This window comes from Scyliorhinus torazame, chromosome 1 (assembly GCF_047496885.1).
Source record: "Scyliorhinus torazame isolate Kashiwa2021f chromosome 1, sScyTor2.1, whole genome shotgun sequence".
Lineage (NCBI taxonomy): Eukaryota > Metazoa > Chordata > Chondrichthyes > Carcharhiniformes > Scyliorhinidae > Scyliorhinus > Scyliorhinus torazame.
Window position 1 is genome coordinate 209,156,270 of NC_092707.1, and position 16,255 is coordinate 209,172,524.

General features: G+C 53.9%; 1 protein-coding gene across 8 annotated transcripts in view; it reads left to right on the forward strand.

Annotated features, from left to right (window-relative positions):
- The window catches only part of LOC140418616 (adhesion G protein-coupled receptor B2-like), a 1,340,408-nt gene that overhangs the window by 790,248 nt on the left and 533,905 nt on the right, over positions 1-16,255 (forward strand). For all 8 annotated transcript variants that reach the window (XM_072502156.1, XM_072502149.1, XM_072502159.1 and 5 more), the window contains one exon: positions 5,425-5,524. In XM_072502156.1, coding sequence (XP_072358257.1) covers positions 5,425-5,524 — 100 coding nt within the window. The remainder of the gene's footprint in view (positions 1-5,424; positions 5,525-16,255) is intronic.

Below are 16,255 nucleotides of genomic sequence, written 5' to 3' on the forward strand. Positions count from 1 at the left end.
ATGCTCCCCTGAACGACCATGCCTCAGGCTGGCTGGCCATGGTCTGGCCTGTCCAGCCCTCCTCAGCGCTGAGTCGCCCAGCTGCTTCCCTTGACCACCAGCTCCTTACAACTCACTGACTCAATGACGAGACCTGGCTGCTGGCTGTGGCGTCGCCTGCTGAGTCCTCCTCAGTCCTGGCCTGAGGGTCTAGTTTCCCCGCTGGTCCCGTCAACCTCCGGCCCCTCACACCTCACCATGCTGCTGGCTGCCTGGTTATGGCCTACCGTCCTCAGCCCTGGATCAAGATCAAAAAACCTGCTGTTTTTTTTGCAGAAACACAGGAGACCTTTGCCTTTATTGCTGCCTCTCTCCTGGTCACCTTAATGGCTTTGGGTCAATGTTTCCCCATTCGAAGTGGACTCGGCTAATCAGAGTGTGATGTCACTCTGCATTGCCTGCTGATTGGCCTATTTGTATTTGTTGAACATGTCAGCAAATGAAAATGAAAAAATGAAATGAAAATTGCTTATTGTCACAAGTCGGCTTCAAATGAAGTTACTGTGAAAAGCCCCTAGTCGCCACATTCCGGCGCCTATTCGGGGAGGCTGGTACAGGAATTGAACCATCCTGCTGGCTTGCCTTGGTCTGCTTTCAAAGCCAGCTCTTTAGCCCTGTGCTAAACCAGCCCCATCAGCGTCTGATTCCCGGCTAGCACAGGGCCCTTCCATTGTTCAGGACCCTGTGCCTAGGCAGGGTGTGTTTCATTGAAAATCCGCCTTTGGCCCTCAGTGAATTGTTAGAGCTGCAAAGACAGGCAGGGCTGCAGCAAGCAGGGTTGTCAAAGGCCATTGTTGTGTTATGCTTCTTCATGTAGCATCAGCTGCTTCCTTGATGTATACTCTGACAAAGGAAGGTTCAGACTTGGAGAAAAGTTCAACACATTTATTGAACAGTTAACAATTCTCCTACTTGAGTTCGACTCTCCTGCTGATCTTACTATAGTAACTCAATCTAACTAACCAGTCTGCTCTAATCCATGCGGTGGATGTGATGCTCTGATCTGCCCCTGTCTCTCTGAGTGTCGCCTATGGAAAGAGAAAGAGCATGTGTGCTCTGTCATTTTCTATGGGTAGCCTCCTTGTGGTAGTGTCATCTCTGGGTGTGTCTTGACTGCCCATTGGTCTTGTCCTATCTTACTGACCTATTGGTTGAATGTCTGTGTATCATGATGTCTCTGGTGCTCCCTCTAGTGTTTATTTAGTTCTAGTGTATCTACATTAACCCCTTGTGTATTTACAGTGATGCATATCACCACATCCCCCCTTTTTTCGTGTTACATATTTTCTGCACAGTGTTAAAGAAAAATGAACAAAATAGGTAGATAAGTGATGACATGTACAAATCATGATGACAATGATGATCATACAATACCAAATAATATGTATGAGTCCAAAGTTCATGAATTAATATGGTCGAGTGGCTTTCTTCTTTTGTTGGTGAAGTGGTGATGTTGATGGTGGCATGTCCTTGTGAACGCCGTCAGTGTCCCTGTGCTTAAGGAACCATGGTATGGCTGTAGTCTTGCCAGTGTTAGGAGCTATGCTGTTACATTGTCCTGCATTTTCACAGTTGTACCATGTCGTACCAGTCGTTGTTCCAGTGTTGTTGTTTTTGTCATGCTTGTTGTTGAAGTTGGTGCCTTTGGTACGCTTCTGGTTGTTGTCTTTGTTGTTGTTTTTGTCATGCTTGTTGTTGACTTTGGTGCCTTTGGTACACTTCTGGTTGTTGTCTTTGTTGGTGTTTTCGTAGGTTTTGTTGTCGTGTTTGTTGCACTCTGACCACACCGAATGGAGAATCCGAGTCCTTCACAAAGTTACTCATGTCAGTGTCCTTTGTGGCATCTGCAATTTCATTGAGCGTCCCGCCTCTGATTCCTCGGCGCTCCCCGTCTGGAGTCATCCTGCATGTCCGGTTCACTGGAATAATCTGCGGCTTGTCGATGCTCCCCCTCTGGAGTCCTTTCTGGTTCACCTGAATCAGCTTTGGTTTCTTGATGCTCCCCGTCCGGAGTCAAAACGTCCAGGAATGCATTTTTGTGTGGAGAGGCTCGAGTGGATGAGGTTTGAATTAACGTGGTGTCACTGGAGTCACTAGTAGCCTCACTTTGATTATAGAGTGCATCTGTACACACTAGCTGAGGTCTGTCAGTCTTGCTGAGATGTTGCACATCTTGTATTGGAATTGTGAAGCCTTTGTCACTTGCCGCACATACAGTGGGAAGAGCTTCTGTGTCTTCTTGTCGGTTAATTAGCTAGGTAGACTGCCAGAGTCTTCTTCTGGTGGCTCAAATAATCTGGGTAGACTGTCATAGTCTTTTTATTGTGCACGTGAGCGTGGTAGACTGTCATAGCCGTCTTGCTGTGCACTTGAGGATGGCAGACTTGCATCGTCTGTTGCTGGTTGCTCAGATAAGGTTGCTAGACCCTCATGGTCTTGTTCATGGAAGAACTGCGCTCTGGAGTCTTGCGTTGCTTCCATCGTGGAGTCTGTCAATGAGCTCGCTGTGGAGGCTTGTATCGCTCTCTCTGTGGAGTCTGGCATCGTTCCTTGTGTGGAGTCATGCAGTGGTCTCGCTGTGGAGTCTTTCTGTGTATCTCTGTGTGGAGACTCTTCATGGTGTGTGGACCACTCTCTGTGTGGAGTCGGGGACTCTTTGTGGTGTGTGGACAACTCTCTGTGGAGTCGGGGACTCTTTGTGGTGCGTGGACCACGCTCTTTGTGGAGTCGGGGACTCTTCGTGGTGCGTGGAGCACTGTTCGTGGTGCGTGGATACTGGTGTGGCGTCAAGCCGCTCTCTGTGGGCTTGGACCTCTCTCTGTCTCATGGCATCAGGCCGGTCTCTGTGGGCTTGTACCTCTCTCGGTCTCTTGGCATCAGGCCACTCTCTGTGGGCTTGTACCGCTCTCTGTCTCTTGGCTTCAGGACGCAGCAGAATCCTGTACTTCTGGGTTAGGATGTCAAGTGTGCTGGGCTGAGGATCCTCAAATCCGAAGAACTCGTCCATGTCTGCGTCGGATTCTTCACCGTACAACACATCTCGTTGCGGTTCGGATTTGGTACTGAGGTCGCCACGTCCAATGATGAAATCATCGTCTGAGTCGTAGTCTTCAAGGACCATATCATCACTTTTTGTGTCACAGCTGTCATTGTACTCGCGATGTCCAAAGAAGTAATAACCGTCTGAGTCATAGTCTTCAAGGACTAAATCAGCTCTTAGGGCAGTGCTAACTGCTTGTTGCAGGGTTCGGCAGAGGTTACTTTCAGCTACTGGTCGAAGTTCAGGCAATGTGCTCTCGTTTCAGGTGAAAGAATTGTGTTTTCCGCCTTTAAATTTTTTTTTTACTGTTTTGGGACATTTCCCCTTTAAGACGGGGCGTGGTCCGGGGCCTCTGAGGTCATGGCGCTTGTGACGTAGAGCATAGGAATGGATTGTGCATGCGCAAATCGCTGTTCCTTTACTTTGCGCTCATTATGCATGCGCATGCGCAAATGGATTTTCCTTTTCTGTGTGCTCTTTGCGCAACTGCGCATGCGCGGCGTCTCGCGCGTGCGCAAAACACTTTTGTCGGTATGCTCCTTTTGGAGAAGTGCACATGTGCGGGTCCTTACCCAAGATGGCTGCCAACCAAAACTGCCGTTTTCTGCATTTACAGGCCTACCTTTGCCTCGTGGTGAGTATTGGCGCCTCTTTTACCGTTCTCTCTTGTGTTTTCCTCGCAGTATGTTTGAAACTTTTCCAGGACTGTCTGGAAGTCTTGCCCTTTGGAGTACTTGAAGGTCTTGAAGATTTCGGCTACACTTGTACCGGCAATTGTGAGCCGAAGCTTTATTTTCTCTGCATCCGCCACGCCATCTAGGTCGGACGCTACCAGGTAGATCCCGAATCTCTGCCTGAACGCACGCCAATTTGCACTGAGATTGCCGTGGTACCTGAGCTGCTGTGGAACCGGAATCTCGAACATCTTGCCTGGGTGCTGTTGCTGGTAGTCACGGATATGTTGAGTTGAACTATGTAGATTTAACTGGCACTAATTGGTACCATGTTGTGTTATGCTTCTTCATGTAGCATAAGCTGCTTCCTTGATGTACATTCTGACAAAGGAAGGTTTAGACTTGGAGATAGGTTTAACACATTTATTGAACAGTTAACAATTCTCCTACTTGAGTTCGACTCTCCTGCTGATCTTACCATAGTAACTCAATCTAACTAACCAGATGCTCTAATCCATGCGTTGGGTGTGATGCTCTGATCTGCCCCTGTCTCTCTGAGTGTCGCCTATGGAAAGAGAAAGAGCATATGTGCCCTGTCCTTTTATATGGGTAGCCCCCTTGTGGTCGTGTCACCTCTGGGTGTGTCTTGACTGCCCATTGGTCGTGTCCTATCTTACTGACCTATTGGTTGAATGTCTGTGTGTCATGATGTCACTGGTGCTCCCTCTAGTGTTTATTTAGTTCTACTGTATCTACATTAACCCTTTGTTTATTTACAGTGATGCATATCACCACAGCCATCAGCAGATTAAAATATAGGAGAAAGGAGACCATCCACATTCTGTTTGATGTCATGTCTTTGGCATGTGAGTGCATCAATTTACCATTGAAAGGGAGGCATCCACCATGGAGGCCCTGGTTCAGTTTCTGCCGGATTTGCACGAGGAGCTGCACACCATCGCTCTAGCAATGAGTTTTCCAGCAATTGATAGGCAACAGAGGGTCAGGGCACCTCAACCTTTCTCCAGGTGGCCCTTCTACTCGGTAGGGGCCCTCGGGCACCATAGGGAAGTGGAGTGTATGCCGGACACTCATGGGATGGCAGGACTGGCGTATGAAGAGATATTGAGTTGGCTCGGAATATATTTGCTGGAGATTAGAAGAATTAGGGGGGATTTCATCGAAACCTATCAAATTCTAACAGGACCTGGCAGCAAAGATGCAGGAAGGATGTTCCAAATGGAAGGGGAGTCCAGGATCAGGGGGCACAGTCTAAGGATACGGGGTAAACCACTTAGGACTGAGAAGGTGAGAAAATTCTTCACATGACAGTTGTGAGCCTGTGGAATTTGCTACCTCAGAAAACACTCTCGGCCAAAGCATTGTCTGTTTTCAAGAAGGCATTCTTGGGGTATAAGGGATCAAAGGATATGAGGGCAATGTGGGAACAGGTTACTGAGTTGGATGATCAGCCATGATCATAATAAATGGTGGAGCAGGTTCAAAGGGTTGAATGGCCTCCTCTTGCTTCTATTTTCTATGTCTCTCTGTTTCTTATCTGCAATCTGTATGTGGTTACATTGCAGGCATTAGGCCTATTCCTGACAGTATCTGAATAAGTTTGTTTGACACCCTTTGTTCATTTACACGTTAAATATATTTATTTTCCAGAAAGTCGATGGCAATAAATTCCAAAGTACTGGCTGTAACAGTAAGGCCACAGCCCAAGGCCTCACAACCAGTTGTTGTAGAGCTGTCTCATCTTATTAACGTAAGTACTTTTGTTGTAACGTTCAGCCACATTTGGATCTACATTATTACTGACCTCCTGAACCCAATGACAATTCACCCCTCTAAAAAATTGATTTAAAAGAACCTTTAGAACCGTTAAATAAAGGAATAGTATTGAACTTGTTTTAATTAAAGTGCATGTTGAAAACAGTACTATTATTAAAATCCCAAAATGAAATGTTATGTACCCAAGGGTGCGGCTTAAACACAGAAAAATTGTTCAATAAATTAATCCAGCTGGTTATTAGCTTCAGGAAGCAAGACAGGCTCAACTTATTTCTACAATGAATGGTTTCATGCGTTTGTAACTCTGTTGGTGCTACCATAGAACATTAGCGCTAGAAAAGTGCTGTTAATTCTGGTAGGTGACTTAATATGGGATTAAGCCACCTACCAGATCCACACAGAAGAACAGTCTGCAGGAAGACACAAGTTCTATCCTGACATTTTAGAGCAGCAATTGGGACTGCAATCATCTTAAGCATCCATGTGAGGAAATAGAAAAATATGCAATATTTTTCACCTCTCTTGTGTGGGTGTTGGGTGAGGACAGTATGGCCTCTGCTCTGGTGTTTCCCCATCATTAATTAGATTTCCAACATGTGGGCAGCATGGTGGTGCAGTGGTTTGCACTACTGCCTCATGACACCGAGGTCCCAGTTCGATCCCGGCCCTGGGTCATTGTCCGTGTGGAGTTTGTACATTCTCCCCATGTTTCGTGGGTTTCGCCCCCACAACCCAAAGATGTGCAGATTAGGTGGATTGGCCACGCTAAATTGCCCCTGAATTGGAAAAATGAAGCAGGTACTCTAAATTTATTTAAAATTAAGTTTCCAACATGCATCATTTTGAAGAATGGAAATCTGCGCAATGACTTGGAAAGCTACCAGAGCACAATTAAATTACCATGGATAAGACAAAATTGGAATAAAGGGTTTCAGAATAGCGCATTTCCAAAACTGCATTTTCAATGTGGTAATTTCACACCCATAATATTAAATGTTAACCAGGGACGAGATTCTCCGACACCCCGCCGGGTCGGAGAATCGCCAGGGGTTGGCGTGAATACCGCCCCTGCCGGTTGCCGAATTCCCCGGCACCCGAGATTCAGCAAGGGCGGGAATCGTGCTGCGCCTTTTGGCGGGCCCCCCCGGCGATTCTCCAGCCCGGATGGGCCGAAGTCCCGCTGCTAGAATGCCTGTCCCACCGACGTGGATTAAACCACCTCTCTTACCGGCGGGACAAGGCGGCGCGGGCGGGCTCCGGGGCCCTGGGGGGGGCGCGGGGCGATCTGGCCCCGGGGGGGGCCCCCACGGTGGCCTGGCCCGCGATCAGGGCCCACCGATCCGTGGGCGGGCCTGTGCCATGGGTGCACTCTTTTCCTTCCGCCTTCGGCACGGTCTCCACCATGGCGGAGGCGGAAGAGACTCCCTCCACTGCGTATGCGCGGGGATGCCGTGAGCGGCCGCTGACGCTCCCGCGCATGCGCCGCCCGGCAATGTCATTTCCGCGCCAGCTGGCAGGGCACCAAAGGCCTTTCCCGCCAGCTGGCGGGGCGGAAATCAGTCCGGCGTGGGCCTACGCCCTCAAGGTTAGGGCTCGGCCGGTCAAGATGCGGAGGACTCCACACCTTTGGGGCGGCGCGATGCCGGACTGATTTGCACCACCTTTTGCCAAGCTTCATGTTTGAAGAAATAGGATAGCCATTACATACACAATGATCATCATGTTTCACACAGTGAGCATTTTTGGAAACAAAGCTTGCATGTCTGCATTCACAGATGGAACTCAGTACCCGGCTCCTACCTGGTGCGGCTGCTCTGGGAAATGGAACTCTACAGCAGATTGAAATGTGGGTCAGAATGCTGTACTGTGAGAGAAACAGTGCCTGGTTTTAAGTTTTGCTGCAGCAGCCAATTAAGAGCTAGAAAGCAGACACACCTTCCAATTAAGGAGAGGGGGGCGGCAGGCACTCAAACTGGAGGGCCGATCGAGGTCATTCAGCAGATTGCAATGGAAGGTAAGTAAGAGAGAGGGTACATCAAGATGAAAGACACTCTGTCTCCCACATTTTGAAATTTAAATTAAAAATAGCTTTTGGCAGCCAAACCAGCATTGATTGGGAGTCCCCTGCAGAGCAGCCTGAAACTGCTAATAATAATAATCTTTAATATTGTCACAAGTAGGCTTACATTAACACTGCAATGAAGTGAAAATCCCCTGGTCGCAACACTCCAGCGCCTGTTCAGGTACACAGAGGGAGAATTCAGAATGGCCAATTCACCTAACAGCACGGACTGGATTCTCCGTTTGCCAACGCCAAAATCGTGAAACGCGATTGGGCGGAGAGTAGCTTCTGATGCCGAAATCGCGGTAGATGCCGGTTTGACGCCAAATCGGGATGCACCGGCACCCCCAAAATGGTGTAAATGGAGTTCTCGCCGTGTGCACTGAAAGTGCAGTAGGCATATCATTAGCGGGTTTGACACCCAATGCTCCGCGGCCTACGCGATTCTTCGCCTCCGATGGGCCGAGTTCCCGACGGCATGGTTCACTTGTGGTTATAAAAATCATGAACCTTAAGTCTTGGCTGCTGAAGGAGAGAGAGGAGGTAGGAAATGGCGTGGAATGACTGCGCGCTTCTAAGCCAGACACTAGCCATGCTGGCTGCATTGGTGGGGGGGGGGCTGCCAGGAGCAGGGAAGGGAGAGGGAGGGGAGGAGACAGACCGAGCAGCCGGGGTGACCCCCCACGGGACTGGGACAGTGTCCAGGCACCGACCGCCATTACACCCCGTCCTACCGGCAGCCACCCATCGGTGGACCAACCAGGGCCGCACCCACAGCAACCGCCAGTGAGGGCAGTGCTAGTCAACTGGCAGCAGGGAAGGGTGCCTGGACCGGGGGCACTGACGGGGCCGGATTGCCAACCAGGGACACCATGCAGCCCATGGTCCCTGAATGGGCACGGGAGTATTTGCCAGTCTTACATGTTGGCCGTTCACCCCCTGCAGAAAATGGCTATTGGACTCGAACCTGCGATGCTGGCCGCCGTGGCGATGGCCGCAGCTCTGCAAGATGCCCTGAGGCAGCGTGAGCGGAGGCCGCTCAGGAGGAGGCGTGGCTGCAACAGAGGAACGGACTGCAGAGGGGCAGATGCCTGCCGCACAGGCTGCAGGGCTGCCCGCCCAACATGCCGAGGAGGAGAGGAGGTGCCAAGGGACCACCGCATGAGGTCCCGCGTGTACTGCAACCGCATGTCATTTGAAGACCTGCCGGACCGAGCATGCGGATGGTGACTGCGGATGAGCAGAGAGACAGTACGACACATATGCCAGATGATGGCACACCTGGCACCGTCAGGGTATGGGGGAGGATATCCGCTCCCGGTGACCATCTAGGTGAAGGTCGCCCTCAGCTTCTATGCCACCATGTCGTTCCAGTCGGCGAGTGGGGACCTGTCCGGGATTTCACAGACATTGGCGCACGGGTACATCCATGCCGTCACGGAGGGCTTATATGTCCAGGCGGACCAGTACATCCAATACCATGTGGACCACACCCACCAGGATTCCCGGGCAGCCGGGTTCGTTGTCGGGATGCCCCGGTCCAGGAGGTGATCGACGGGATGCATGTCGCCCTATGACCATCTGCGGATAACAGGCTGCTGTTCACTAACCGAAAGGGGTACCACTCGATGAACATACAGTCGGTGTGTGTCCAACAAATGCGCATCATGCATGTCTGCGCCCGGTACCCGGGCAACGTGCACGACTCTCATACTGGCACACTTGATGATCCCCGACATGTTTGAGGCACACTCCCCCGGCTGCGCGGCTGGCTGCTGGGCGACAGGGGTTACCCGTTGCGGTCGTGGCTGATGACACCTATCCGGAGGGCACAGACCGACGTGGACAACCGCTACAATTATGCCCATACAGCGACCAGGGGTGTGGTCGAGAGGTGCTTCAGACTTCTGAAGATGTGCTTCAGGTGCGTAGACCGCTCTGGAGGAGCCCTCCAGTACGAGGCAAGGAGGGTCGCCCGCATCGTAATGGCCTGCTGCGTCCTTCACAACATCGCGCAGCAAAGGGGCAATGTGCTGGAAAAGGATGAGGAGGAAGGGCAGACCTTGTCAGATGAGGAGGATGCGGGGAGGGGGACAATTAGCGGGACATGGGCGCGAGCAGGTACAGGAGTCCGCACAATGCCATCGCCAGGGCGAGCGTGCACAGGACGCCCTCGTCGCCTCACATTTCACTGACTGGGGGGGAGGGGTTTGCTGGCCAGGGGCATGGACCCAACCATCCCAGACTCACACCCCCTCACCTCCCATTCCACCAAACCACCCGCATGCACACCCCGTCCACGGCACATACCTGCGGTGCGACGAGCTGAGGGCACTGGGTTAACAGTGACAGCGGGTCTGGTCCATGGGATGGAGGGTGATGACAACCCGCTCTTTGATGAGCTCCGTGCTCCACATCCTATGCCAATTTCTGACTCATGCCCACAGTAGCACCTTTCACCTGTGTGTTCCCTGCATACGAGCTGGTTAGTCCATCACACGGTCCCATCGAATCCCTGGGGTGGGGGTGCTGGGACAGGGGGTGGGGGGGGAGGGAGGGTGGGGAGCACGGTCCACCCACGGGGCATTCCTCCACTCCCACTGGCCAGCACTGATCGGCCAACTCACACACCCAGCAGACAGAGCACCGAGGATGATTTCAACAGTGTTAACAGGTGTTTATTGCAAACAATTATACACAGTCTGTGCCCTAGCCCCTATAACTAAATTGTGCCTTGCACCCGTGCCAACTTAACTGGTGTCTAACTTTCTGGCCATATGGGCCCTAACACTATGCCTTGGTGGTTACCCAGACGGTACAGCAGGCCTGCTGTGATTCCTACCCTGCCCATTGGCGCACGTTTCATGGAGCGTCCCGGCCTGGATGGGCAGGTTGCTGCTCAGGTGTCCCAGGTGGCGTGGTGCCGCCCTGTTCTGCCCGCTGCCCACCAGATGCACCAGGGACAGGAGGGGGAGAGTCCGAGGTGCTGCGCTGTTCCGGCACCTCTCCTGCGAGAGTCACCGGCATGGGCCCCATCACCTCCTTCTCCCTCGGGGTGCCCGATGGACCCCGGGTTACTCCATGGGACGGGGGCGCGAGCGGAGCCACCCACTGAGGCCCCCCTGGCACTGGCAGTCCTGGAGGCCTTCTCTGGTCTCATGCTCGCGGCCATGGAGCACAGGGAGTGGACCATCTCCGTCTGGGACTGTGCCACCACACTTAAGGTCCGTGCCACATCTGCCAGTGACTGGGCTATGTCCTTTTGGGTCTGGGCCACCTCCCCTTCCCTCTGGGACTGGGCCACCTCCCTCTGGGACTGGGCCACATCCCTCTGGGACTGGGCCACCTCCCTCTGGGACTGGGCTATCTCCCTCTGGGACTGGGCCACCTCCCTCTGGGACTGGGCCACCTCCCTCTGGTTCTGGGCCACGTTTCTCTGGACTGACCACCCCACCCAGTGTTTGCACCACATCGGCCAGCGCCTGGGCAATACTGCCGATGCTCTCAGCCATGGCCTCAGGTGACTAGGCCACACTGAGGAGCGCCGCTGCAATGTCCAGGTGGCTCAGGCATATGACTGCCTGTGAGAAGGCAGCCCTGTCCTGGACCTCGGCCCCCACATGCACAGAATGTCCCAGGCCTTGCACACTCTGACCCATATCCGATACCGTCCCCCCCATTGCCTCCATCGCGGATGCCACCTGTGCAGTGTTGGTCTGAGTGGCACGCATGACTGGCATCACTCCCTGCTCCTTCAGGCGGTTGGACTCATCCACCTGCGTCTGCAGGTACTGGAAGCCGGACATCATCACCTCCTGGCCAGCCCTCCGACCATTTCAGCCCCTTGGCTGCTCTTACCTCCACCTGCTGTACCCGTTGCGATGTGTGGTGCGCACCAGATAGTGTCCCAACCGAAGTGATAGTCTCTGAGATGGTGGAGGGTGTTGGAGAAAACTGTGATGGAAAGTCAATGTCTTCCTCCGACCAGAGCTCCGGGGTCTCCTGAGACTCGGGCAGAGGGCTGGTGTTCAGGCTGCTCTGCCCGTCAGTGCCCTGGCGCACCGGTTCTGGCACTAGTTGGGGGCGGGGGTCTCCGGATGGACTGGCCCCACCTCCGGCAGTTCCTGTAAGACACAAGACGGCATGCATGGTTAGAGAGCGGGGTGGGGGGGGGGTGAGAGAGGTGCGGCCGTTGCGTTTTACAACGGCCTGAACGGGCCGTTTCCATGTCTAATTGTGGCCCCTACAGGGGGCCAGCACAGCGCTGGAGCAGTTCGCCGGCGCCAACAAGGACATGCGCAGTGGCCTCTCCTTCAACGCACCAGCCCCGACCCAACATGGCGCAGGGCTACAGGGGCCAGCACGTAGGAAAGGAGGCCCCCAGCCACAGAGGCCGGCCCGCCAATCGATGGGTCCCGATTATCACCTGTGGGCCAGGCCACATTGGAGGCCCCCCCTGGGGTCGGCCTGCCCTGGGGTTGATCCCCCCCCCTTCCCTCCCACAGGCCGCCACCCGACCCTTACATGCTGAGGTCCCGCCGGCCCAGAGCAGGTTAGAACGGCGCCGGCGGGACTCGGCTCTTTTCATACGGCCGCTTGGCCCATTCGGGCCGGAGAATCAGCTGGCCAGACGCGTAGAGCGGCCCGCGACCAGCGCCGCGCCAACCACACCTATGGCAATGGCGCCGATTCTCCGCACTGCGGAGAATCGCGTTCCGGCATCGGGGCGGCGTGGCAGTTCGCGGCGATTCTCCGGCCCGGCGAAGGCTGGGAGAATCCTGCCTCAGAGGCTGAAAGTTCTTGACTGCTGAAGCGTTCCCCAACAGGAAGGGCGATTGTTGCGTGGTGTCCATTCATCTGTTGTCGTAGCATCTCGCCGATGCACCATGTCTCTGGACATCATTTCCTGCAGCGTATGAGGTAGACAACGTTGGCTGAGTCGCATGAATATGTACCTTGTACCTGGTGGATGCTGTTCTCACGTGTGATGGTAGTATCCATGTCATTGACCCGTATATCTTTCATAGGTTGCCGTGGCAGGGTAGTGTGCTGCCATCGTCGCTGTTCTCCTGAAGGTTAGGTAGTTTGCTGCGAACAATGGTCTGTTTGAGGTTAGACGGTTGTTTGAAGGCATGTAGTGGAAGTGTGGGGATGGCCTTGGCGAGATATTCGTCATCATCGATGACACATTGAAGGCTCCGAAGAAGATGTCATAGTTTCTCTGCTCAGGGTAAGTAGGCGATGAAGGGTACTCTGTCGGTCGTGTCCCGTGTTCATTTTCTGAGGATGTTGGTGCGGTTTTTCGCTGTGGTGCAACGGAACTGTTGATTGACAAGTTGAGCTCCATATCCCATTCTTACGAGGGCATGTTTCAGCGTCTGTAGATGTCTGTCGCATTCCTCCTCGTCTGAGCGAATCCTTTGTATGAGGAGGGCTTGTCTGTAGGGGATAGCTTCTTTAATGTATTTAGGGTGGAAGCTGGAGAATAGGAGCATCGTGAGGTTATCCGTGGGCTTGCAGTAGAGCGAAGTGCTAAGGGGCGAAATTCTCCCCCCAACGGCGCGATGTCCGCCGACTGGTCCAGCGCTGTGCTGGCCCCCTGTAGGGGCCACAATTAGACATGGAAACGGCCCGTTCAGGCCGTTGTAAAACGCAACTGGCGCCGACACGGCGCCAATCAGACGGGCATCGCGCCGGCCCAAAGTGCGGAATGCTCCGCATCTTTGGCGGCCTCGCCCCAACATTGAGGGGCTAGGCCGACGCCGGAGGGATTTCCGCCCCGCCAGCTGGCGCGGAAATGCGGCGCATGCGCGGGAGCGTCAGCGGCCGCTGACAGTTTCCCGGCGCATGCGCGGGAGCGTCAGCGGCCACTGTCAGTTTCCCGCGCATCCGCAGTGGGGAGAGTCTCTTCCGCCTCCGCCATGGTGGAGGCCGTTGCGGAGGCGGAAGGGAAAGAGTGCCCCCACGGCACAGGCCCGCCCGCGTATCGGTGGGCCCCGATCGCGGGCCAGGCCACCGTGGGGGCACCCCCCGGGGTCAGATCGCCCCGCGCCCCCCCCAGGACCCCGGAGCCCACCCACGCCGCCTGGTCCCGCCGGTAAATACCAGGTTTGATTTACGCCGGCGGGACAGGCAATTTCTGGGCGGGGCTTCGGCCCATCCGGGACGGAGAATCCAGCGGGGGGTCCCGCCAACCGGCGCGGCCCGATTCCCGCCCCCGCCCAATCTCCGGCACCGGAGACTTCGGCGGGGGCGGGGGCGGGATTCACGGCGGCCTACGGCCATTCTCCGACCCGGCGGGGGGTCGGAGAATGACGCCCAAGGTGTCCGTCCTTGATGGAGACGAGCGTGTCCAGGAATGCAACCGATTCTGGAAAGTAGTCCATGGTGAGTTTGATGGTGGGATGGAACTTGTTGATGTCATTGTGTAGTCGTGTCAGTGATTCTTCGCCGTGAGTCCAAAGGAAAAAAATGTCATTGATGGAACTGGTATATAGCATCGGTTGAAGGTCCCGTGAGGCGAAGAAGTCATGCTCAAACTTGAGTATGAAGATGTTAGCATATTGGGGTGTGAAACTGGTCCCCATGGCTGTTCTGTGTGTCTGGATGAAGGACTGGTTATCCAAGGTGAAGGCGTGTGTTCGAGGATGAAACGGGTGAGTTGTAGGATTGTGTCTTGATATTGGCAGTTGTCAGTGTTGAGTACAGAGGCTGTTGCACAAATGCCGTCATCATGGGGGATGCGGGAGTCAAGTGCCGAAATGTCCATCGTGACGAGGAGTGTTCTTGTTTCAGTTGGTCCATGGGTGCTGTGTTTCTGTAAGACGTCCATAGTGTTGCGACAGAAGCTGGGGTTTTCTTGTGTGATGGGTGTCAGGATGCCCTCAACGGAGCCAGAGAGGTTCACACACATCGTCCCGTTGCCTGATATGATGGGATGGCTGGGAGTGTAGGCTCTGTGTATCTTCGGGAGGTAGTAGACATCTCCAACGCGGGGAGTACGTGGGATGAGAGCACGTAGGGTGCTCTGAAGGTCTGGATCAAAGGTTTTGATCAGTCTGTTGAGTTGACCAGGAACACGACAGACAGATACCCGCCGATCCGACCTTTGGTTCTTTGGTCGGATCGGCGGGTATCTGTCTGTCGTGTTCCTGGTTATTCAGTTGTCGGTACATTTCTTTATAGTAGTTTGTTCTGTTCAGTATGACGGTGGCTCCTCCTTTGTCTGCTGATTTGATGACAATAGTGTGGTTGCTCTTGAGAGCGTGTGCTTGGGTGATGTTCGGGGCTATTCTATTAGCACGGCTGATGAGTCTGGCATTGTCGCGACTCTGACAGCTTGAGCATACATGTCGAGTCTAGGGCAGTGGCCTTCCGGAAGGGTCCAAGTCGACGCTTTCCTCTTTGGTTGCAGCATCTGTTGGCTGTTCCGGTTCATTGGTCATCTCATTGGGTTTGCTATTGACATCTTGGGGTTTGTGGAAGAACTCCCGGAGCCTCATTTGGCTGATGAATTCCTCTGTGTCAGTTGCGAGACCAATGGGGTCTATTTTGATGATGGGGCAGAAATTGAGCCCTCGCTGACTTCGATTTTGTCTGGTTGAAGGTTATCGTCCGACAAGTTCACAATGGACTTCCCTGTAGTGGTAGGGTTTCAACTGTGGTACTGGGGGAGGCTTGATGGCGATGCCGAGTTTCTCAGGTTTCCTGATTTTGGTATGCATATAGGTGGCATAGTTCCATTGTCTCATCTGCTTGGTGGTGTACCGTAGCTGGTCTGCTGCGTCCTGAGCGCAAGCTGAGAATATAGAATCATAGAATCTACAGTGCAGAAGGAGGCCATTGGGCCCATCGAGTCTGCACCGGCTCTTGGAAAGAGCACCCTACCCAAGGTCCACACCTCCACCCTATCCCCATAACCCAGTAACCCCACCCAACACTAAGGGCAATTTTGGACACTATGGGCAATTTAGCATGGCCAATCCACCTAACCCGCACATCTTTGGACTGTGGGAGGAAACCGGAGCACCCGGAGGAAACCCACGCACACGGGGAGGATGTGCAGACTCCGCACAGACAGTGACCCAAGCCGGAATTGAACCTGGGACCCTGGAGCTGTGAAGCATTTGTGCTATCCACAATGCTACCGTGCTGCCCTCTATCTTGGTTTCAAGGTTGCGGTGTCTGCTGTTGAGCTGGTGTACGAGCTGGTTGAGGAGTGTGAGAGAGGTGCAACGGCAGAATCTTTCAGTATAGTCTGTGTTGTAGGTCGACTTGAGTGAGTTCTTGATCTGTAGTCCTTTCGGGACATTGTCTGCTTTCTTACATCTTTGTAGAAACTTGGGGCGGGATTCTCCAGTATCCGGCGGGCGGGCCGTACCGGCGCCAAAGAGTGGCATGAAGCACTCCGGCGTCGGACCGCCCGAAAGATGCGGAATCCTCCACACCTTTGGGGGCTAGGCCGGCGCTGGAGTGATTGACGCCGCGCCAACTGGCGCCGAAGGGCCTCCGCCGGCCGGCGTGAGTTGGCGCATGCGCAGGAGTGCCAGTGTGTTGCTGTGATTCCTGCGCATGCGCAGGGGGTTTCTTCTCCGCGCCGGCCATGGCAGAGCTATACACAGGCCGGCGCGGAGGGAAAGAGTG